Source organism: Trifolium pratense, linkage group LG3, assembly GCF_020283565.1.
Source record: "Trifolium pratense cultivar HEN17-A07 linkage group LG3, ARS_RC_1.1, whole genome shotgun sequence".
NCBI classification, from domain to species: domain Eukaryota; kingdom Viridiplantae; phylum Streptophyta; class Magnoliopsida; order Fabales; family Fabaceae; genus Trifolium; species Trifolium pratense.
Genome location: NC_060061.1, coordinates 23985489 through 24011494, shown reverse-complemented (window position 1 = coordinate 24011494; position 26006 = coordinate 23985489). Strand labels below are relative to the sequence as shown.

At 33.0% G+C, this 26006-nt stretch overlaps 2 protein-coding genes across 2 annotated transcripts; both read left to right on the top strand.

Annotated features, from left to right (window-relative positions):
- Positions 1 to 18146: 18146 nt before the first annotated feature.
- Positions 18147 to 19102, top strand: LOC123914816. Its single transcript, XM_045965989.1, has 3 exons — positions 18147 to 18593; positions 18699 to 18775; positions 18877 to 19102. Exons 1-3 carry the CDS (start codon positions 18147 to 18149, stop codon positions 19100 to 19102), a joined length of 750 nt encoding a protein of 249 aa, XP_045821945.1.
- A 2192-nt stretch (positions 19103 to 21294) lies between these two features.
- Positions 21295 to 25615, top strand: LOC123917706 (pentatricopeptide repeat-containing protein At1g50270). The gene is made up of 2 exons (XM_045969502.1): positions 21295 to 23340; positions 24539 to 25615. Exon 1 carries the CDS (start codon positions 21364 to 21366, stop codon positions 23194 to 23196), a length of 1833 nt encoding a protein of 610 aa, XP_045825458.1. The 5' UTR covers positions 21295 to 21363; the 3' UTR covers positions 23197 to 23340; positions 24539 to 25615.
- The last annotated feature ends 391 nt before the right edge of the window (positions 25616 to 26006 follow it).

Sequence of the window (26006 nt, the reverse complement as noted above, 5' to 3'; positions counted from 1 at the left end):
GCGTGATTAAGAAGCTTTTCCAATAATAAATGATTTTGGGATAAAACAAAGTTCCATAAATAAATTTGATATATTTTTGTTGGTATATTATACATTATAGTCTATATAACATAATTCGAAACATTACAATATGTAGGAACTAGAGTTTGAATCTAAAATATCTCGTAAACTTAATTTAATTGGCAGGACATTGCATTATATATGTAGGGGTCGGGGTTCGAATTCCGGTCATCCCACTTATCCATCTTATGAGTGAAATTTCTAGTCATTAAACTTCTTAATAAAAAAAAGAGTTTGAATCTAAAATTCTCCACTTATTTATATGAAGAGTGAAATTCAGGTCATTAAATTATTTAAAGAAAAAAAAAAGTTAGTCTACCTTCGAGATTAATTTGGATTTTGTGCAGTTGACTGCACACAGTCAGTAAGTCTGGACCGTTTGATTAAGATCAGACGGCTCAGATTTTAAGATCAGATTTGGATTATAAAATCTGATCTTAAACTTTGGACTGTCTGATCTTGATCAAACGAACTGGACGTGGCCGACTGCACTGCAGTCACTAAATTCCTGACTGCACTGAACTCAAATCTATTGCTATGGCATTCATCAAAAGAAATGATATGTATACTGTCAGAAAAAGAATGATATATACATTTTGTAGAGTTTTAACTTTATTTTTTTTATAAAAGAATTCTAAATCTAATTGCGAGTTAGTTGAGTCAAAAGATGATTAATCTAATATATGACAATCCTAATTGCAATTTTGGCATTATCTTATATAAATAGTGAAATTTCAATAATTATTTTAAAGACGTTCTCTTTCATTTACTATGAAAATGGATGGATGTGTCGGTGCCTTTAGCCAAAAAAATTAAAGTAATATTATAAGTGCAAAATATTGATTGGTTTTGTTGATGATATTTTTTTGCTTTTCAAAGTCGGTGATAGGTACATAAAACTGAATTGAATTGTACATATTTATGGTTTGATCCGTTGTTAATACTTAAAAACCACTTTAGTTCAAATTTGTTAATTTCTTAAATCAATTTCAATTCAATTTATAACTGGTTTAGGTTTTCGAATCAGTTTGGTTTAAGTTATCCTATACCTAAATAGAGTATTCAAACTAATCGTTAGTTGATTCAGTGATCATTGCCGCTGATCTGATAAGGATGATCACATTTTGATCTCTCGCAACTACTATTCGAAGAGAGTTAAAATTATTTAATGTCAGAACAGATCCTCAAATCAAATTAGGCGTTTCAATACTGGTGAAAAAAAAAAAGAGAATCCAATACTGGATGAGAGTACTTGAATATTGGAGTTCATGTGTTTGAAGAGTTTCAGTGGATTTTGTAGCACGTATATGAACTCCAACAGTAACTAAGTAACCCAAAAATTTAGAGTTAGCCTACAAATTTTATTTTGAGGGGAAATTTTTTTCAAGTTATTTTTTTTCTCTAATAAATATTTCTCAAAATATGTAGACTTAAGCCTATTACCTAAGATCACAAAAAAGGGCGACATAATGGGAATATAGAAAATGGTCATGTTAACACTTTTTGTTTTAATTCAATAGTCATGTTAACATGTGTCTTAAGGTTTTATGTTAGGTGACAACTTAGTTGCCCATTCATAAAAATTGGGCTGATCAGCCCATCCTAGCTGTCACGAAAAGAGTGGTAGAGAATATCCAATTTCAATGTCATTAAGATGACAATTTGTTTTCAATTTTAGCAATGAAAGTTTTATTAATTATAAAAAGACCCTGCAACATTGCGTTTTCCAAAACTAGTGAAGGGGAAGTTTTAAAATCAACGCACACAATTCAAGGTTGTATTTGCACATTATACTAAAAATTTATAATAAAATTCAACCGTCTAGTTAATACACAGTAGTACACGTTTTATATTCTAATAGCAATTTTTTCTTACTAATAGCAATTATCAACGAATATATACTCTTTTTTGTCACAATTATAACTAAATTTAATAATTTTTGACACAAAAACAAATTTGATATTTTATATATTGAAAAATTGATGTATTTAATTCATAAACAATTTTTAAAAAAGTTAAAAACTAAATTTATCTTTGAAAAAAAAAAAATATTTAGTCCAAAAATCTTAGCTCAACTGATAGAAATATCGAAATTACTAGGTCGGACGCCATGACCGGAGTTCGAACCTGATCACTCTACTTTGTGTGTGAGTTTCCAATGACTTTGTCATTTCGTCTACGTACCAAAAAAAATATTATAACAGTGATCGGAAAAATTATAATAAAAATACTTGTACAAACGAGTAACGCAAACTAATAGAAACATTCACTCACTCTTTTATTATTTTTATATTTTGGCACTCTTTTCAATTTGATTTAACAAATTCAAACATAATACATACTCCATTTGTGATAAAATATAAATAAAATTCAGTTTTTTATGCTCATTGTATTGTATAACTAATGTATTAAGTCTATATAAACAAAATTCATGGAATGAATAACACGTGATATAAAGATGTTTATTGGCTTGTTAAAAAAAATGCAATATAAAAATATAGGTAAGGTCATATTTTTAAATAAATTTTTATTTATTTAATGTAATTAAGTAATTTTTTACTACTTATAAATACAACAAGTGCATTGATTTTTTATTTTAAGTAGATTGATATTTCGTTTTAAAAATATTTTATTTTAAGTAAATATAATACTTTAAAATAAAACATAAGATATATAGTTATGATCATAGATAAGGGTGAGAATTTATTTTATAAAAGAGATCACTAGTCAATAAATTTTAGTTTTTTTTTTATAAGGCAAATAGCATCTAGACATCAAGGGATCAAAGCGTGTAAGACAAAAAATACACCAACTTTTAATTAATCCTACGACAAAATATATAGAAGTATGATGAAAGTCAATTATATGATGTTTTTAGTAGTAATTTAGGGTAGTTTTAATAGCAATTGAAGCCCAAAAGCAAGCAAATACCTGGAAAAGTGAAGTTACTTGGCCCAGAAACAAGAAAAATGGAAAAAACATCAAAAAAGGACAAACACGTAATAAACAGCACAATCCATCGTACCTACGATGAGATCCAGCGTGGCGCGATGAGGATGCGGTTTAAATTAGACACCATCGTGGCCACGATGGGTGCGATGGACGCGTAGAGAAAGCCAAAACCCAGCAATCACTCAGAAATCACTCAACAATAGTGATACTCAAGAGAGTTAGGAGAACTCTAAGGAGGAGGCAAGGAGGGCTCAGGTGCTCCAAGGGTATAGGGATAATATTTATGCTTTCTTTTCTTTATTGTTTTATTACGGTCTTTAGTAGCTAAACTCATCAGGGTTAGGTCAAGTAGATGAATTCCCCTATGAATGCTTGAAACATGTAATCTGGTTATATTCCAACACTATTTACAATTGTTATTCATTTATTATCTGTTAGTATCTCTATTTATTGGTTATATTCCGAGGACACATGCTCCTTTGAGCTTATCTGTTTTGAGCTTGTTCGTTTTCCCTAATACGCGGAACAGCTCACCCTAGGATGAGGACTAAGTAACAGTTTCTCCCCCATCCAAGTGGAAATCCTGAGAGTCATTCTTAGTGAGCTTCTGATCAACACAACCCATTAAAATGATGATTGACCCAGTGCTGGGGGCAATATAAATACCTTCCCCCACAGCAGGGTCATGTATTCTATTCTCATTCTATCTAAATTCTCGTATTCTGTATATCTGCTCTCTAAACTAGCTTAGACATTAGAGTGTCTGCCGGTACCCCCCCCACCCACCCCTTTGGTGGAGGTCAACGATGGTTTGCTGGCCTACAACCTTCTCTGATCAATAGGTAAGATCACAATTAATTAATTATTAGAGTTATTTATTGGACTAAAGATACGATAAAAATTAGGCAAAATTGCATCTTTAGTCCTTTAACTTTATTTCAGGTAACAATTTAGTCCTTTATTTTTTCTTTATAACATTTTAGTCCTTTTCATGTTTGGATATGAATTTCAAGCTTCAAATTTATATATTATAAAAAAAATAAAGGAATAAATCGTTACATGGAATAAATGTAAAAGACTAAAGATGTAATTTTTCCTAAAAATTAAGGACTAAACTTATAAAATTAGCATTTTGTAGGGAGTAAAAATTTATTTATCCCTAATAAAAAATTATATGCCATTATATGTTTATTTTTAACTCTATATTCTACCATATCTATATCATATTCGACAGTTAAACAGAACTAAGTTACCAATTAGAAAAAAACCGTGTGACAAAATAAGAACCCATAACAGGTGCAGTTGCAAAAGTTTGTGTGCATTGTTGTAAAAAAATCACACATTTTTACTTTGTAGTCAATATCGACCGTTAATTAAAAATAGAATGGTTCAGATTTAAAACTCGGTTTTACATTGTAAAATAATCTCTGCCGATTAAAAATCGGATGATTGATATATATTTTAGTGTGTTGTTGTGACCGTGGAAAATTGGATTGAATAAGAAAAGTACAATTTTATAAATTTTGACTTCATTATTCTAAAATAATTCATTAATATTTGATGTAACTGTTCATCACACAATAAATTATATTTACTCTCTTAAATTTAAACAAAATAAAGTTCACTAATTCGATAAAAAAAATACCTGTTGTTACCGGAAATTATATCAAATGTTTAAAAAAAAAACAATAATATTTTTTTTTGACAATAAAGCAATAATATATTTAAAATGTAGAAAATATTTATTTGAAAAAATAAGTGTTGTCTTTGGTGGTGCTCCTCGGGTGTTCATCATCATCATCATAATACAAATGGATCGAAGTAGTGCTTTATGGAATATGACAAAGAGTTAGCAAAGCTGATTCCACAAATCAAATTGAATTGGAAATGAAAAACTACAATTAATGTATTTGGGGTAAATGTGCAATTATAAGAAAGTGATATCTAATAATAACAATTAACAAACAAAGACTCATAAATGTTTTTATGTTTGACAACTAGGATGGGTCAAGTAACCCAATTCTTATGAATGGGTACTTAAGAATTTGCCTTTATGTTAATGTATTTAGATATAGAAACTTTACAATAATAATACAAAATAATTAATGGTTAAAAGGTTGCACAAGTTTTAAGAATTTTTTTTTACATTAATCTCTATAGCATGTGTTCTTATGGTACATGTTAATATTTTTCTATAGTAAAAAATAGTCTTTTCTGTCCTCGTGAGTTTAACTTAGTTGATAGGACATCATACTATATATGTTGGAAAAATATTACATAGAATTATTTCAATAATAATAAATCAAAGAAATATTAGAACAAATAAAATAACAGTATCGAATTATTGAACAAGAAATAAAATAAGATAAATAATAAAATAAAATTATAGAACAAGAAGAACTTATCGCATTATTGACTGAGGCGTGCAATGCACTGGGCTTAAGAGTATTTCGCCACCACAGGTAAGTTACCCGGTGCAGTTGGTCTCATAGCTAATACCCTCCAGGATACAACAGTCACTTCTTGCTAGCACTGCACGTGAATTAGCAAGGTCTCATAGAACAACTTTTTGGATGCTCGTGGGAACTTAGTATTATTATATATTTTACTAGTGTCACTTCATTTCCTCTCTTCTTACTCTCTCTCGTTCACCCTTATATATATATACTGATCAGTCTTCCTTGTATATGCAATATATCATTGCTTAATCTTTCTCCCAAGGCAAAACCATAATTAAAATATTTATTAAGATTGATTGAGTATTACTGCCACAATAAAAAAGAAACTGCTAATTGACTAAGCAAATAATAACGTTCATCACCAATCAATATAATAATAACAATAATAAAATAACTTTAAAATAAATTAATAAAAAATCCAACAATCCCCCACAATTTATTTTAAAGTTTTAGTTTTTAAAATGTTCCCAAGAGCGTGAAAAATCAACGCATAAGCACTAGTGTCTTTTGGACTATGAACTAGCACATAGAGCAAATGAAATTTGATCCACTAGAATGTCGGTGAGATTATAACCTCTATGAACCTCATTCCGTATGTGAAACAGTGACTTCATCACTCACATTGATCTTTCGTCCAAAGTTGTTCAACGCGGTGTGGTGCATTTTGGCCTTGCACCTATTCCTGGATTTCATGAGTGTCTCTAGAAAGTCTGCCCAAGCTTTCATAGAAGCGGCCTCACCTCAACACTCATATAGGTGAATCTATCAAGTGTACACCACAGTCAAGCACACCACTCATTCATGAGCTATAGATTCATTAAGAGAAAAACTCAACCTCCATCGCTGTAGTATACACTATCCTACACCATAGGGATGAACTCAAATAAAAATTGGATAGTGTCTTCTCAAATTGACAAGTGACTTGTTCTTACCCATATGAACATAGCCTTGCGAATTTTCACAATCTATGTTGGGTTACCATCACTCTCAACTTTTGTATTGGACATAAATTCATCCCCCTCGATGTATATATCATCCACTAGTTTCTTGCTCAGTGGGATTATCACAGGATCCTTTATATATATCACTCAACAACGCGCTGTTTTACAAAATCACAATACATTGACTAAGACGTCTCTTAATCAATATTTCATCATTTATTTTCAATTGTACATCTATGATATATTATCATAGGCTTACTTAGATAAATTCTAAGCAACAACACCTCCACTAAGGGAGAAATTAAATCTATATTTAGATTTATTGGCATAGGTCTACTTGAAAATTTCCAAGTGACAACTCTCCCACATTTGGTATAATTAATTTTCCAAACAAATTATTTATTCAAGTCAACTCGAAATAATTTCAAGCGACAAACCCCCACATTGGAAAAATAAATCCACACAAATAGTTATTTTCTTATCGACGGGTTTCTTTAAACATCATTGTATTATTCTAATACAATGGATACTCCACAATATATATACTTTTCTATATTTCATAATATCTCTCAAATATTAAAATCTTGGGCTCAAATACGCCAAATGATTTTTCAATGCATAACAGATGCAGCTGTCTTTTCTTTGAATAGGGAGAGACTCAATGTTGCCAAATTTTCAATATTGCTATGCTTCAGTTGCAAACTTACTGCATCACTCAAATTATCATTAGTGCACACAATAGATATTAGGCAAAAAATAATCTTTCATGATAAATAAAATTTTAACACACATTAACTTTAATTCTCAAATATAAATATGCCCCCATATCAAAATATATTTCACACAAATTCAAGTGAACATCAATTTAATTTCTACTCAATAAAATTTCAACCTTAAATCTATTATCAATTTTGCACAATTAAATCAATAAAACTATTGAGGGCAAATAATATTGAAATACACAAACAAGCACAATAAAAACTCAGACACGAGCGTAAAGAATTACACAAACTTTTATTTATATTTTTCCATCAATTTATATTGATCCAAACATTACACTTTATTACAAATAAAATACATGCATCCATATACTTCTCAATTTACTAACAATAGAGAACACAATTAAGTAATATTTCACATTAAACTAAAATTTTCCAAATAGATATATTTTCACACATAAATTATTATATTAAACATGTCATGATAAAATTCTTATTATGAGTTGTATAACCCACACACTTTCACACAGATTAAACAAGTGCACATACATATATCATCTTGAATTCACAAATGCCAATTTCAAAATATAAAATACTAGAAACTCTAAATATGTTAACATGATAATAAACTCAATATAAACCCCCCCTTATTTTGACAGTTGCATATTGATAAAAAATAATAATAACGTGTCATATTGAAAACAAATGACACACAAATTCGGCATAAAAAAAAATTACTTCAAGTCAATACACAATTTTATAAGCACCGAACAAAGCAAAACGAGTAACAGCTTGAAATTCATAAAATTACTATATCACTAAGCATATTCAAAACAAGTTCACAATTTGAACATATCATTTCCACAAAAAATTAAGTACTCATATCCACCGATTCATAGCATATGTACAAATAAGGCACTCAAACATATGGACATGGTTTGTAACTAACACAAATAAATCATCCTTAAATAAAGAGAATTAAATAAGGTAGAATAGATAGAACCTGGATAAAATATATATATGAAGATACAACTTTCAGAAACTTATTCACCATTTTCCCGTAGCATCAGGTTAACCAAACTCCAGATATATTGCCCACAATTTCAATTTTAACTAGTGATAAAAATCAACGCAACATGACACTGATGGGGATGACTATTCTCAAAACCTTTTAAGCACCATGTAGACAAGCATATACTGGAACTCCTAATTCCCACAATATTCTTATTACAGGTATCTATCAAGACCAAAATTTATTATTGTATCACCAATCGAATATAAAGGCAAAACAGAACATAATAAAATTTCTCCACTACTGATTGCGCCAATCATTTTTCATTAGCAGCCCTATAAACAAATCTCAAAATTAAATTAGTAACATACTTTATAATAATAATAGTAATAATAATTCTATGCCAATTAAAAAATAAATACTCTTAAGATTGTTGGAAAAATATTACATAGAATTATTTCAATAATAATAAATCAAAGAAATATTAGAACAAATAAAATAACAGTATCGAATTATTGAACAAGAAATAAAATAAGATAAATAATAAAATAAAATTATAGAACAAGAAGAACTTATCGCATTATTGACTGAGGCGTGCAATGCACTGGGCTTAAGAGTATTTCGCCACCACAGGTAAGTTACCCGGTGCAGTTGGTCTCATAGCTAATACCCTCCAGGATACAACAGTCACTTCTTGCTAGCACTGCACGTGAATTAGCAAGGTCTCATAGAACAACTTTTTGGATGCTCGTGGGAACTTAGTATTATTATATATTTTACTAGTGTCACTTCATTTCCTCTCTTCTTACTCTCTCTCGTTCACCCTTATATATATATACTGATCAGTCTTCCTTGTATATGCAATATATCATTGCTTAATCTTTCTCCCAAGGCAAAACCATAATTAAAATATTTATTAAGATTGATTGAGTATTACTGCCACAATAAAAAAGAAACTGCTAATTGACTAAGCAAATAATAACGTTCATCACCAATCAATATAATAATAACAATAATAAAATAACTTTAAAATAAATTAATAAAAAATCCAACAATATATACAGGGGATGAGGTTCGAACCTTGGATGTCCCACTTATTCACCTCAAGGATGAAATTTTTATCCACTAAACCACTTAAAAAAAGTTTTCCTCTATAGAACTCATTGTTAATGGGCTTAAAAGTAGGACTTTCAAATTTAATACTTATTTGACAACTTTAATATACGTGCTCTAAACAATAAAATTGCTGATACCATATTCATGACGTGAGATATAGTGTTACTTACGTGAGATATAAATATCAAAATTGATGATACAATACCTTATTTAATATCATCAATTTAAGTTTAAAAAAATAAATATAAAAGAGGTCACTTGTTAATAATGTAAGATACTCAAAGTAGTATCACCATTGGAGCAAAATGTGTATGAATTGCATAAGTATTATCTCATATTATAGGGATTACTTGTTAGTAATATATGATACCAAAAATAGTAAAAATTATATAAAAAACATATAGCGAATTTAAAATAGTTAAACTATTAATTTAAAAACGTAAATTCAATATCTTAAGTACAATAAAATTATTATCTAAAATTAAGGAGTTCAAATATTTTGGATTTAAGTTCCATCAAAACCTACTTATCGTTTGGCTTGACTTTTTTAGGTCTTAAAAGCTATCTGAAAGTTAAAAGTGAAAATAAAAGCTTTCGGAAAAAAGCTAAAAAGTTTGGTAATCATTTTTTTTTAGCTTCAAAATTCTTTTGTTTTTGGTCAAATAGTTTTTTTTATTTTATAATTTAAGAGCATCTTGATATCAAGAGATGAATAAATATCTCAACTATGTTGACATCTTCATCCTTCCTCATCTTCCACCTATAACTCATATTACATAGGGGGACTAGGCCTTACACCCCAAGGAAATAATGTAGAACAATTAGTCCTAAAAGATAAAATAGAATTTCCTAAAAGTTGATAAGTGGGATGATCGAGATTTGAACTCTGACCCCTGCATGTCATGAGGTTGCCAAAAATAACAATCATTATTATACTACTTTTTCTTTTTACAACAATCATTATTATACTACTTTTTTTTTTAATTTTATAAATATCATTATTATACTACTTAATCATACATAAATCACTTATAACTTTGAGGGGATTTGTCAAAATAAAAATAAAAATTGAGGGAAGATATATTTATCTAAGAATTATGCTACACCTACAGATTAAGGTAAATACTCCATCAGTCACGGGTCTCTGCCTACCAATGCCAAACAAGTGGATGCATCTTTTAATAATCAAATGCTCACCAAGGGCAACTTGTATATAGAATAAATAATTTGCCAGCTTCAATAGTGCGGAGTCTTTTTTTTATTTCCCGTCTTAGTACGGTTTTTATCCTGTCTTGATATGATGTTTGCTTTTGTTCAGATTTACAGGTTTGGTTCGATCCCAACTCAGCGCAGATTCAGTGACTTTAGCATCATCAACGTTGCTGATACATTATTATTCTTGACATTATGCCGTTTTATGCTATTAACTATGATGCTGTGAGGATTCATCCCTATTAGTTTTTAATGAAATTGAATTTGTAATGATTTCGATCCATGTATTCCCTATAAATTTGAATAGATGAATATAGTTGTTTTTGAGTATAATAATAATAATAATAACAATAATAATAATAATTTGTCAGCTTACCCAAATGCACAGTAGCATTTTATAATATACTGTATTCTTTTATGGCTTCACGTGTAGATTTTATTCTCATTTTTCTTTTGTGGATTTTTTTTTTAACTTCCTTGTATTTGTAAGACAAATAATTTATAATTAATTTTTGTGTAGAACCTATAAATATAGTATTATAAAAAATCTAGAGATCTTTTTGTCTAAAAATTGTTGCATTAGTCATAGATGTTTTCTTGTCCTTTATCTTCTGCTCTAAATTTATTTTGAAATTTTTTTACTTTTTCTTTTTGACAAAAACAAACCTAGTGCATTTCATTCATAATTGTAGTTTTAATACAAGGTGGGGGGGAATAATAAAAATTTGGTGACTAGCATTAAAACGAGCTGTCTGAACTATATCATAAGCTACTCGATTATTTTACTTTAAAAATAATTATTTTAGTCATTTATCATAAATATTATACAAATTCATTCTTTTACTCACCTATTTTGAAATAACTCTTATTATTTTAGTCATTTATATCTCTAATTTGAGTTAGAGTTCATCATATAATCTAAATGCGATTTTTTTCTCCCTGTACCCCCACTTTTTTCGTTTATTTCTGTAATACCCCCGTTTTCGAAAATATTTCTGCAATACCCCTGTTTGGGGACAAAATCTGTCGCGTGCAGGTCCTGGAAGATGGCGGAATCGAGGTTCACGCCATGCAAGGCAGGATGGCGGAATTCCCACTGACGCCATGTGCAGAAGATGGTGGAATTCGCAGTCACGCCATTGACTGCCTTGTTTTCCGTTCATTTTCCTCTGTTTGGAGACAGCACAACAACATGAAATTTTATTTTTACGTTTTCTGGGCAAAAATGGCCATTTTAAATTATTTTTTTAAAATAATAATAATAATTAATAAAACTAAACATTATTATGAAAAAAATTAAAATAAATATAGACATTGCGAAATATATTTTATTAAAATAGTACTAATAATACACACTAAAACTACATGTGTCCACCGGTGCCACAAGGGGGGCGATTACGAGGCGAAGTCCAAGTCCAAATAATTCTTCATCCCCGTTGTCATGGTCTGGATTATTCTCATTCACTCCAAGAAATTTTTTAACTTGTGTTGTCGGAGAGGCGTGTTCCACCGGAGCCGACGTCGAACCTTGACCTTGAGCCCACGTTGAGTTTAAATAATCGCCCAATAATTCTGCCCACGTGAATTCCTGAGGGAGTTGTTGGGTTGGTTGGGGTTGTGTAGATTCACCGGATTGGTAAAGATTTCTGAAATTCCCACTGAAACGTTGAGTTCCCGGTGATTCGAAGTTGGCGTGGTCGAAGTCGAAGAAATTCCGCGTTTGTGGAAATAAGGTCACAAAATCGGATTCACTATATGACATCGACATCGGATGTTGGGTAAATGGTTGTTGTTGTGGAGTAGAGTTATGTTGTTGTTGTGGGGTAAATGATAGTGAGTCTGAGATATGGGTATGTTGTTGTTGTTGGGTGAATGATGGTGGATCTGGGATATAGGTATGTTGTTGTTGTTGGGTAAATTGTTGTGTGAAGATTGTATGTTGTTCTTGTTGTTGGGTATATGAGTGTGGGATATTGGTATATTGTGGTTACACATCATGACGTGGGTCATTGTTTTTGAACAAGAACATTTCTTGAATCTTACTCTTTAAAGCAGAAAGAGAACTCAATTTGTCAATCGCTAATTTAAAATGTTCTTGGCGGCCTTCAAATTTCACAGAAAATAGAGGTGTTGATGATAAATAGTTGTCACGAACATTGGAAGAAGATGTCATCTCTTATAAAATAAACAGTGTAAAAAGTGAATGAGCACAATTAAAATGAAGAAGATGAAGTTAGTATGTGAAAAATGAAAGTGTAGAGTGTAATATTTATAGAATGATATGAGAGGTGAATAAAAAAAAACCAAAACTGATTTCCCATGCAGCAGCACGACAGTAGTCAATGGCATGACTGCCAATTATGTCGTCTCCCTAGCATGGCGTGCCTCTCGTTTCCACCATCCCCTGCACATGGCAAGACTGCCAATTCCGCTATCCTGCCTGGCATGACGTGATGCTCAGTTCCGCCATGTGTAGGCACCTGCGCAGCTTCAGCTTTTGTCCCCAAACAGGGATATTACCGAATAAAAAGTGGGGGTATAAGGAGAAAAAAATCTATAAATGCTACATTATTGTAATAATTAGTTGTGTGGACGTTTTATATGGATTTTAGGTTTTATTTTTGTGTATGTTGTCTATATAAGATTTTATTTTATATTAAGGTATCGTTTGACCTAGCTCAAAAGAAGAGAAAAAAAAACTAGGTCAAACGGTACCTAACTCTCTTGTTGTAAAAAGGAGATTATGGTTATCCAAATTTCAAATAAATAAAATTTGATAAAATTTAGTTTCGTAAATAATCATACTCGAATTCTCCTAAAAAATTCATTTTAGAGAAGTTTATTAACTACTTGAAGTATTGAATATTGCAAGTGTACACACATTGTGGTGCTAGAGTATTGTTTAATTGATGAAAAATTTGTCTTGTCTAGTCTCTCTCCTTTAATATTTTTTTCTTAAATATCAATTCGTCATTGTAAGTTTACGAGTTTTTGGTTTTCGTCCATGTATTTTTATTTTGTTTTAAAATAGTCCCTAGATGTGAAAATTATTTTGGTTTTAGTCCATAATGTTAAATGTCGTTTCAAAAATGATGACTTGACAAACGGAGGCTGACGTGGCAGTGTGTGACGTGGCAAACGGGGATGATGTGTCAATGATGACGCTCAGTCATCCACTTAGAGGGACCAAATCCAAAAATAAAATTGTAGAGAGGGACCAAAACAAAAAAAACGAAATTAAACTCAAAATCATATTTTTCTTCTTTTTTCTCTACACCCAAAAATTGACTCATATTTCTCTGAACCCATAAACCTGTGTTGATAGTATTAAAAAGATATTCTCCTTTTACCTATAAATCAAATGTGTTCTTCTCCATCTTCATATTTTTTCTTTCTCTCTTTTTTCTTCTTCATCAATAGTGCTAGATTCAACATAAGTCATTTGGTTGAGATTTGAGGATGATGAATGTCTTGGGTTAGGTTCAAAGTTTACAATAGAGTTTATAATGGAACTCAAAATTTACAATATAAAAATTTATTTGATTAAAAATTCATGTCAAATTTTGAAGATGGTGATTAGTAAATTAATATATGATCTTTTGATTAAATCAAAATAAATGGTGTATCAGTAAACTCAATTTTTTGTTGGTTAAAAAGTTTTATGGAATTTTAGGTTAGAGAGAAGAATGAAAATTGAAGAAAGAAGAAGAAAATATCGTTTAAGTACCTTCAACACAAATTTCTGGATTTAGAGAAATATAAGTCCATTTTTTGGTTTGGAGAAAAAAGAAGAAAAATATGTTTTTTGGTTTAATTTCGTTTTTTGGATTTTGTCCCTCTCTGCAATTTCATTTTTGAATTTGGTCTCTCTAAGTAGATGATTGAGCATCATCATTCTCGTTTGCCACGTCATCATTTTTGAAACGGCAGGGACTAAAACCAAAAGGATTTGGACATTCAGGGACTATTTTAAAACAAAAAAGATACAAGGACGAAAATCAAAATATCGCGAACTTACAAGGACAAATTGATCATGTAAGCCTATTTTTTTTGTTACCGTGATATTAATATGTAGTTTCCACCGCCGTTGTAACCAAATTTTCTCCATACGCATGAGTCATCAATTTTCTCCATACAAGGTGTGTTCTCCCCTTCTAACCAAATTTTCTCTATAGGCATGAGTCAGAAATCGAACACCTTACCACATGTTTAAGGGACCAAGACCTTTACGACTTGAACTAATTCATTGTTGGTGTCTCTCCTTTAAAACTACTATATAGTGTTGTATATGTAAGTGAGCAACTTTAATTTGATTTTTTTGGGGGGGATTGAACTTTGTTTGATTAATAAAAGGTAAATTTTGAATGAAAAGGGTAAATCAGAGAATTTGATATTTTAAAGATTAAATATATGGTTTTTATTAAACACAATTCAACTTCCTCATATTTGGTTTCAGATCATAGATATGGTAGGTGACTAAAAAACAGTTTGGAAATTACATATGTCCCACCACATAGTGTAAGCTATTTGTTGGAATTCTTGCAGATACTGCTTACTGATTAAATCAATAATGCATTTATCTGTGTGGCTTGTGATATATGTACAACCTTGGAAAAAACCGTACATGTCTTTATCATTTGTCCAGTAAGTGTCTAGTTTTGGTATCATGTCCATATTTGGGAGATCATTGAGGGGGAAAATGGACAATTCAAAAGTCTTGCAGAGCTTTTCTTTCATATTGGTGATGTGTTAGATTATTCTTGGAAAAAAATTTATCTTTAGCTTAAATTGTATATCATAAGGAAGAATCACAAGTTCTGAAATGGTGGAATTTGAATTCTCTACGTTCAGAAATCTTATCATCATACAATTTCTTTGCGGTAAATGTAAGTGGATGTGGAAATTTTAAATGTAAAGACTGCAAATCCGAAATAGTGATAGTAGAATTTGAGTTTGATCTGAATCAATCTTATAAAACTTTGTAATGTGAAAATGGTTCATCTTTACCTTATAACTGACAATTTGATTTTGTAGAGTTGAACTAGACCCGAACAAATTTTTAAAATGTGAATTATGATCTTCTCTATTTTTACTCTCCACATTCCTTAATCAGTTGAAGTGTAACTTCAGTGTGACATTTATTTATGAATAAATAAGATGGAGATTGGTATGTCTTTGAGGGGTCATGAAGGAAAATTTATAAAGGTCAAAATGATGATTTACTCTTCTTGTTTGTTGGTGAAAGAAGAAGAAGCTTATGGATTACTGCAAGCAATAAAGTGGATTGTGGATTTACGGTTAATCTTCAAGTGTTGAAATTGTTTCCAATTTGCATTGTTCATTTTATTTACAGTAATACGAGATAAGCTTGCTTTTGTAATAAATGAAGTTATATTAAAAAAGATGAAGTTATTATATTTTCAAATGTGTCTAACAAATTGGATTTAATCTCTTTTTAATATGAGTTTGTCCAAAAAGAAATTTAATTAATTTAAATATCGCATTATGATTTGCCGTTGTCAAATTTCACGAGGTTTGCTCTTTGTATTTTTTCTCTGATGTTTTCATCTTTTGTAGGGATGGACAACGAGCTAGGTTGGATGGTTTGGGCCAAAAATCTAGCCGGCCTAACCCACGATCGAGCACAAATGGTTCATTTCGACCCTAATATTTTAAGAGATCTCCTTTTGTCATCTTATCGGTTACTCGTATGTCTTACATCTTTTGTTTTTTACCCTTATGCTAATTAAGTAACAGACGTTATAAAAATAAGAATTTTTGAAAAATGTCGTCCGCTACTTATGTAGCGGACATTATAAAGGTAGTGTGTTTTGGAAATGTCCGCTACTTACTGAAGTAGCGGACGAGAGTATTTTGGTAAATTTGTAGGATGCGCAAAAAAATATGTAAATGACAAAAGTAAATCTCATATTTTAAATTTTGGGTGAGTTGGGTTTGGGTGTATTGCGGGTGTAACAAATGGATGCGATGTTTTCTCTTTAGGCCCCTCATATATCTTTTATACCCCCAAATATTCAAATTTTGCCTTTAATAAAAACTTCGGTTCGTAGAAACCGAAGTTTTTTTTAGTTCAAATTTAGGAAAAATTTGGTTAATAGAAACCATTTTTTTTTTTTCGAATTTTGTTTTCTAGACAAAAAAAATTCGGTTTCGTAGAAACCGAAATTTTTATTGAAGGGTAAAAAAGTAAAATCCAGAGGGGGAAAAAGAAGCATGGGGCTAAAAAGAAAACATCAATCATCAATGGGAAATTTTTTCTCTGATGTTTTCATCTTTTGTAGGGATGGACAACGAGCTAGGTTGGATGGTTTGGGCCAAAAATCTAGCCGGCCTAACCCACGATCGAGCACAAATGGTTCATTTCGACCCTAATATTTTAAGAGATCTCCTTTTGTCATCTTATCGGTTACTCGTATGTCTTACATCTTTTGTTTTTTACCCTTATGCTAATTAAGTAACAGACGTTATAAAAATAAGAATTTTTGAAAAATGTCGTCCGCTACTTATGTAGCGGACATTATAAAGGTAGTGTGTTTTGGAAATGTCCGCTACTTACTGAAGTAGCGGACGAGAGTATTTTGGTAAATTTGTAGGATGCGCAAAAAAATATGTAAATGACAAAAGTAAATCTCATATTTTAAATTTTGGGTGAGTTGGGTTTGGGTGTATTGCGGGTGTAACAAATGGATGCGATGTTTTCTCTTTAGGCCCCTCATATATCTTTTATACCCCCAAATATTCAAATTTTTCCTTTAATAAAAACTTCGGTTCGTAGAAACCGAAGTTTTTTTTAGTTCAAATTTAGGAAAAATTCGGTTAACAGAAACCAAATTTTTTTTTCGAATTTTGTTTTCAAGACAAAAAAAATTCGGTTCGTAGAAACCGAAATTTTTATTGAAGGGTAAAAAAGTAAAATCCAGAGGGGGAAAAAGAACCGTGGGCCTAAAAAGAAAACATCAATCATCAATGGATGATGATATTTTCTCTTTAGGCTCCCCACGTTTCTTTTATACCCCCTTACTTATGTTTTTGCCCCTGCACGGTGTTTCGGGTTATACGAATCGAACTTTAAAAAAATTCGGTTAATAGAAATCGTTCGCTCTTTACTTTGAGCTTTGTAAACCGAAGTTTACTGATATAGAAACAGAAGCTTAACTTCTCATTTCAGTTACGTTTTTTCTTCTAAACACCAACAAAACTACTCCTTCATCCTCTTGTGCGATTTTGTGGAAAACTTCAACATCCTACCTCAAACCATTCTTAATCAAGTAAGTTCCATACATTTACATTCACTCTTTTCTCATTCCATGTTTTTCTTATCACATTCACTCTTTTCTATGTTTTTTTCCCTCCCTGAGTAATTTTCTATCTCAAAATTCTATGTTTGAATTGCTGAATTAATGGTTAGTTGTTAGTTTAGTTAGATGTTAACATGAATGCATGTGATATTAGGTTCAATTTGTGTATGTCATTAGTTGGTATTATGGTCTACACTACGTGTTCGACAAAATGTCTAAGTCAAATTAAATGTGCTTCCATACGAATAATGTTTCCATAGGTGTTAGGATTAAATGTTGATTGAATTGTAGTTGAATTTATCATAGTTTATAAGATTGTATTGAGTGTGAAGATTTTTTTCCATGTTAGGATAAATATGGAAGAAAATATTGGGAGAGGTAGGCATGGAAAGGAAAGCAATGCAAATGCTTCCGCTCGTAGAGAGCTTGCTGCAAATCGCCCTGCAAAACGAGGTCGTAGTAAGCAGCAAGGACCAACTCCGGCGCGAGGAACACATGATGCTGAGGCGGGTGGTTCGCGTACGCGTACACCGTCACGTTTAAGCCAAACACAAAATGCTGATGATGAGTTTGACGCGAATCAATTTCTAAATCAGGATGCCGAGTATGGCGAACCTGAAGAACCACAACCTGAAGAACCGCAACAACCACCACGACAGACACCGCAACAGCGACCACGGCAACCACGACGAGATGCAGTAAATGAGGGTTACGGAGGAGGACCAAGTGATATGTCATTATTAACACAATACGGAAATCATAGGGCGGTTCCGATATGGGATGCAGCACCAGATGATCACGAGGTACCGTTAAATGTATTAATTATTTTATTAAATGTATTAATTGTTTTAAATACCGTGATTATGTTAATTAAGTTTTCAATGTTTTGTGTTGCTGGAATTTTTCAGGTTTTAAAGAGGACTCTGCGTTGCCAAGCTAGCGGGAAAAAGGTTATAAATATCGTCAAACCGCCTCGTAGTGAGAGGTGGTTTTGGGATCCAATATTGAAGCATCGGGATTGGAGCCGCTTACCCGTGTCAATTTTAGCGTACTTGACTATGGGGTTATATGGCCATTTGTTGAAAGATGGCATCCGGAAACAAGTACTTTCCACCTTCCATTAGGTGAGCTCGACATCACATTGGACGATGTCCAATGTCTGTTACATCTTCCAATCCAAGGAAAGTTTTTGAACCATACGAAGATGTCAAGGGGAGAAGGGGCTGACATGGTTAGTTCAGATCTAGGAGTTGAGCGAGAGGAGATTGATATAGCTTTCGCCGAAACCAACGGGGTACATTTGAAGCATTGACAACCTTTTTCTTTATCAGTGTCTAGGACAGTCTCTTCAACATAACGCAAAAACTTTGGCCACCTCGCACAAAGCTCCCTAAACACCATAACATTGTCAGCATATTCTTTCTTCGTGGGCGACTCTAACACATCATTAAAAGCAGCGGTGATTTGATCTCACACATCAGTCTGCTTCTCATTCTCTCCATTCTTGATTTTCACAATTTCCTTCATCTTAGAGCTCACATTCTTTTTTATATGAAAACGACAAACCATTGCAGGCGATGTTGGAAATACCTCAGCAACTGCATTCATCAGAGCCAAATCCCTATCGGTGACAATCACCTTCGGTCTAACGTCCTCATTCCTTAAAAGACTGACACACTGTTCTAGAGCCCAAGTGAAGTTGTCTTTTTTTTCATTGGTAAGCCAAGCAAATCCAACATTGAAAGTTCTCCCAGTTGAAGTGAATCCGACAATCTCAAATAACGACATTTTGTATTTGTTTGTTTTGTATGTCGAATCCATCAAAAGCACAGTAGGAAAAGAATTGAACAAACTTATAGATCTAGGATGTGCAAAGAAAATGTCTTGAACATGTTCAGATCCGTCTGCAACAACCGTTCTATGTTTGAAAAAATACCCGTTCTCGACAAGTCTTTTTGAGAGGTGTTGCATTTCAGTCATTGATGCCGTCATTTTAAGTTTTAATCGATGACTTAAATTGTAGAGTTGCTTTGTCGTTGTCTTGTTGTTTGGATCCCTATCTTTCAATGTGGACATTATATTCTTAGGCGGAACCAAATTCCTTGACATTTCCTCCATACATTGCCTTTCTTCCGGTTTGAGACGACCGACAATGAGATGGCCTTCAACTGCCTTGTCCAACTCGTGGTTATGTTTGCCGTTTACAACGGTCAAATGCCATGTTTTATCGGCATGACAATAACCACGGAGTCGAAATGGACAGCCGCATTTCCTCGTGCCGGTTTGATCATATTTTAGCTTCTTATTTGTTGACACGTACCGACCTCCCTGCTCGCAATCCAACCAGAAATATTGCTTCCTCTTATCCCTGCCGTTGTCGGATTTGCCAATTGCAATTGCAAACTTTAGCTTTAAGGCAATGTCCCGAGCCCATCTAATCAACTCATCTCGGTCAGGGGTTGCCATTTCAGTGTAAAAATGAGCCGATGTATCAATCTCATATGCAACAGGTTTATCAGGAGGTTTATCAGGCGGAACCTCAACAATTCCCGGGGCACAGATACCTAGCATAAGCTCTCGTTTGCCCGCCATAACTACATAATATAAGAGGGATAAACACATAATTAGCCACATACAATACAAGCCGCATATACTACATATAGTACTAATGTAATATTACTTAATACATATAAAATTGGTAGCACATTCTATAATCCATAACTAAGGCAATGCAAGCAAAACAGACAGACCTAAGGCAATGCAAGCAAAGCAGACAGGCAATGCAAGCAAAGCAGACAGGCAACGCAAGTAAAGACAGTGCAAAAATTAAACTTCCAGGAATTTCGGTGACTATCAACTGAACGAATCCTTCGGTTAGGCTTGACAAGCAAACACGTTTAAACCAACACAAAATCAAAAGTTCCAGGAACTTCGATTCGTATTAACCGAAGGATTCCTTCGATTTCTATCAACCGAACGAAGTTGTGTCAGAAAACCTACGAACCTAGCATATATGACAGTTGAAAATAAAAGAAATTAAACGGAAGATTACCTTAATATTGTGCTTCAAATCGCCTTCTAACCCTTAGCAAACGTTCCAAACTTGATTTTAAGCAGCAATTTGAGTGAAAAACGGATTGGATTTTCGGATCTCTTTTGGTAGTGTGGGGATGAAGTATTGGAAGTGATGAAGAATGTGAGAGGTTGTTTTCTATATAAACACACTTCGATTCGTAAAGCCCGAAGTAATAAGCGAGTGGTTTTTAGAACTCGAAGTTTTAATTTTTTCGATTTGTAAAGCCCGAATTTGCTAACCGAAAATTTTGACATTTTGGAAGGGCAAACTGAGATTTAAGGGGGGTATAAAAGAAACGTGGGGGGTGGGGAGAGAAAATATCATGGATGATTCAGGTTGTTGGGTCGGTCCATTTTAGGTCCAATAATTTTTTTTTTACTAACAATAAGATTTTGAAAAACAAAGTGTGCTCACCGGTGGCGCGCGCGACCACTCTCTTTCTTGTTTGTGTGGAGTGTTTCCTTGAAACAGACATTGATACTTCATAAAACAATGCTATGCTACGTTTTGGTCCATTGCGCAATGCAATTCTTTCTCTTTCAAAGAACCACCAAACCTTCAAACAATGGAAACAACAAATTCAATCCATCATAATCACTTCTTCTACCTATTCATTCCAAGACGCCATTTTCCTCACCAAACTCATCCAATCCGCACCCTTCTCTCAACCACAAACTTCCTCTCTTCATCTTCTCCTCAACACCATTCACACTCCCAACACTCGTCTCTTCAATAAACTCATCACATCTTTCTCTACCACCTCCCACCCTCAAACACCACTTTTCTGTTATGCAAAAATGCGACAAATGGGTGTTGAACCGGATAAACACACTTTCCCTTTACTTCTTAAGATGTTTTCAAAGTCTGGTGTCGTTCATGACCCTTTTATGGTTTATGCTCAAATTTTGAAATTTGGTTTTGATTTTGATTGTTTTGTTGGTAATGCTTTGATTTCGGCTTTTGGGTATTGTGGGTTTATGAAAAGTGCGTGCCGGGTGTTTGATGAAAGTCCTGAAAAGGATATTGTTGCTTGGACTTCTTTGATTAATGGGTATGTTAGAAATGAACTTGCTGGTGAGGCACTTAAGTGTTTTGTGGAGATGAGATTGAAGGGTGCATTGATTGATGGTGTTACTGTTGCTAGTGTTTTACGTGCTGCTGCGATGGTGGGTGATGTTTGTTTTGGAAAGTGTGTTCATGGGTTTTATGTGGAAACTGGGAGAGTGGTTTTGGATGGTTCTGTTTATTGTGCTCTTGTGGATATGTACTTCAAGTGTGGTCATTGTGAAGATGCTTGCAAAGTGTTTGATGAAATGGCTTACAGAGATGTGGTTTCTTGGACTGTGCTTGTGGCTGGTTTTGTGCAATGTAACAAGTACCAAGATGCACTTTGTGTCTTCCAGAGTATGTTGTTAGATGATGTTATGCCAAATGAATTTACACTGACTAGTGTTCTTAGTGCCTGTGCTCACGCAGGGGCATTGGACCAAGGAAGGTTGGTGCATCGATACATACAGTGTAACAAGGTTAATCTGAATGCAGTGCTAGGGACGGCATTGGTAGATATGTATGCAAAATGTGGGTGCATCAATGAAGCTTTAAGGGTATTTGAAAACTTGCAAGTCAAAAATGTGCATACTTGGACGGCAATGATTAATGGGTTGGCTGTGCACGGGGACGCCTTAGGAGCAATGAATGTCTTTTCACGCATGTTGGAAGGTGGTATTCAACCTAATGAAGTCACCTTCCTCGGTGTCCTTGGTGCATGTTCTCATGGAGGTTTTGTAGATGAGGGGAAAAGGGTATTTGAATTGATGAGACATACTTATCATTTGAAGCCAAACATGGAACATTATGGATGTATGGTTGATCTCCTTGGTCGAGCAGGATATTTGGAAGATGCAAAACAAATTATTGATAATATGCCAATGAAGCCTAGCCCTGGTATCTTGGTAGCTTTATTAGGTGCCTGCGTGAGCCACAAAGATTTCGTAATGGGTAAACATATAGGGAACATTTTGATTAATCTACAGCCAGACCACAACACTGGATATGCACTCCTGGCAAATTTGTATTCAATGTGTCAAAACTGGGAAGCAGCAGCTCAGGTCAGGAAGCTCATGAAAGGAATGCAGGTTGAAAAGACTCCAGGATATAGTTGGATAGAAGTGGCCGGCTCAATTCATGAGTTTAAAGCATTTGATCATTCACATAGCGAATTATTTGGTGTTTATTTGATTTTGGAGAATTTAAGATTGCAACTGAAACTGGTCAATCAAGCTCAATGGAACGAAGGCTTTGACCTTGCATCCATGACTGATGTGGGTTGAGACTTGAGAAGACTACAATGCATGTAGAGATTTAATATTACAACTCTCAGTGCGTGATTGGGGTGGCTGTGAAAGAGCAATTATTTCAATAAATGATTGGATGGGAGACGGTTAAGCATGTAGATGGGATGATGAACTAACAAGGTATGTGACTAGTTTCCAATGATTAAATCTGGCTGTTACATCTGAGCAGTTGGCCCAAATTTGCATGTACAGTTAAAAGTAACATTAACGATTGATCCACATTATGTGTCCCTGATCTTTGGCATAACCGCAAGAGAAAGAAAAATCTAGAGATTTTGAAGCCAGAAATCATCAAGCTAAGCACCCCTTAATACCCAAGGGAGTTAAAATTAAATATTTTTGTGTGAAATCTATATATTTTATTTTTCATCAAGCCAAACTAGAAGAAAATTATGTTTCTTCAAATACTTTTTGATCCCTTTCTTGAGTATCAGTTACAGAATTTCATTGAATATGCTTTATTCAGTATCGCTGTTCATATATTTCTTCCATTTTCTGTTGTGGGGATCTTCCGCATGTTTGTGTTCGCATGTTGATTCAGCATATCGGAATTGATGGGTGGTTTCCAAAAGGCTATGTTCTTGTCTGTCTCCTCTACTGTGAAGATGTGAATCTTGGATGATAAAAATAGTGGGGTTCTATCAAATAGTGTTATTATATATGAAAATATCTTATATCCTAATATTATTTTAGAAAATCTTAGATTATATAGTAATATTAATTTCTTATCTTAGTCGTTTTATATCATCAAATAATCTTCAACTATATTAAACTATAATCATATTTCAATGTCTATTCTTTCTCTTCATTCTTTATCTAAAACCGTTTAACTTCAACAGATATTATAGGGACTAATCTATTTAAGCAAACTCACCCCAGCTTTTCCTTATTGTACCTAATCCAATTGGATTTATACATCTAAATTACATTTTATATTGTATGAATGCCATGTCCTCCATCTACCTTTACTTTAGATTTTTCTAAAGCAATTCGTCAAGGAAAAATGTAACCGTATTAGCGAAAGAAATTTTGAGTTGTTTGAATCTGATATTTGAGTTAGAAAGGAAGAGTTTATGGTTTCAATTTACTTTGCTGTCCATCCAACATTAACAAAGAGGTCCTATTATTGGTAATGATGGGTTAACACTAAAAGTAGCTAGTTTTGTGTTACTTTTACGTGCTCAGACTTTTTTTTCTCAAAATATTTGCATTATTCAATCTAGTTTCATATGTCTTACAGTACTACCATTGTTGAATTTGTTTATTCCTCAGATTTTCAAATACGCAACTGACAAGTTTAAATGGTTTTACTCTATAGGTTGGTTAATTTGCTCCTTGGATGATAAAGAAAAATACCAGTTCATCTCTCAGTCAACTGAATTTCTGAATACCAGTTCAACAGTTTGATCAATAAAAATATTAAAAAAAAATACCATGCAAAACTGCAAATCAGCCAGGATTTCTAATTAGCCCAACCATGGATCTTGGCAACCAGATTTCATGTTAAGATATTACAAGTAGTATTCCTGTAGTTCACATTCTAGTCACTGAGTAGCCAGGTCATCCATTATGCAATTTTTGTTGCAGCTTTGTGTACTTGGTTTGGTGTCATTTGACCAATCTCAATTTTTCAGGTGCTATACCTGCTAAATAGATTGATCGATTGAAGAGCATTCCCATATTGATTTATAGATAATAACAATGCGTTATATATGCATTATATAGTTTACCGTGTGAGCCGTCCACCCACTGCTTATCTCTCTATCGCGTCATCGCTAATTCACCTTGGAACATGTCCGGACTTAAAGAGGGTTATTTTTTAGCAGCACTTACACCCTGCAGGTACTAACATCCAACAGAGTTTATCAAAGATGGCATTGTGGTTGATGGTTAGAAATTTCTCAATGTTTTCTGAAATATGGGGCAATTAATTTATTTATTTCTAACTACTAACTACATTCTTATGGTTTGGAAGACTTAAATCAGATTGCGGAAGCCCCAACCTCATCACTCGTCCCGACCTCATCACTCGTCTGTAATAGATTATACTTCTTTCCTTTTCATGTTTAAACTCAGGCTTGAAGTGGCAAAGCAATTGAGTGATGCTTCTTCTAAGTTTGCATTTGAATCTTTATCATTGTCTAAACTTCGAGATCGGATGTAAGCATGTAGTCATGAGTTCAATTATATAGATCGTAATCTCTGCCGTTGTTGTGGAGGATACCCTAGACAGAAAAAAATTAAATAAGTATAGATCAAGCAAAAATTTGGATAGTTTATTTCATTATTATGTAATGGTTGTTTTGTAGTATTCAATAGTTATTAATTAAAATCCTGTCAAAAAATAGTTATTAATTAAAAGAAAAAAGGGTGCACCCCTGGGTTTTTTCAACTACACCTCTGCTATCTTTTTTCCTGGTTTTGCCGATGGTTGGAAAGTCTACATCCAGATATAATTTGTTTGGTAGTCTGTCTACCTGCAGATGACATTGGTCCACAAGTATACTTTCAAACAATTGATAAATTTTGTTTTGTAAACTCTCTACTTCATCTCCCTCTCTCTACAACATTATAAGGTCAATACTACCCTCATTTCTAATGCCAGGTTACATTTCAATGAGTGCACTCACATCAATTGCATGTGAATATTACTCCCTCAGTTTCATTATGAGTGCATTTTTTCTACTAATGTACTATTATTTATTATATTTCAACTCACCTAAATATATCACAAACTAGGACTCCCACATGATATATCTGATGCATCAATTATTCAATGATGCATC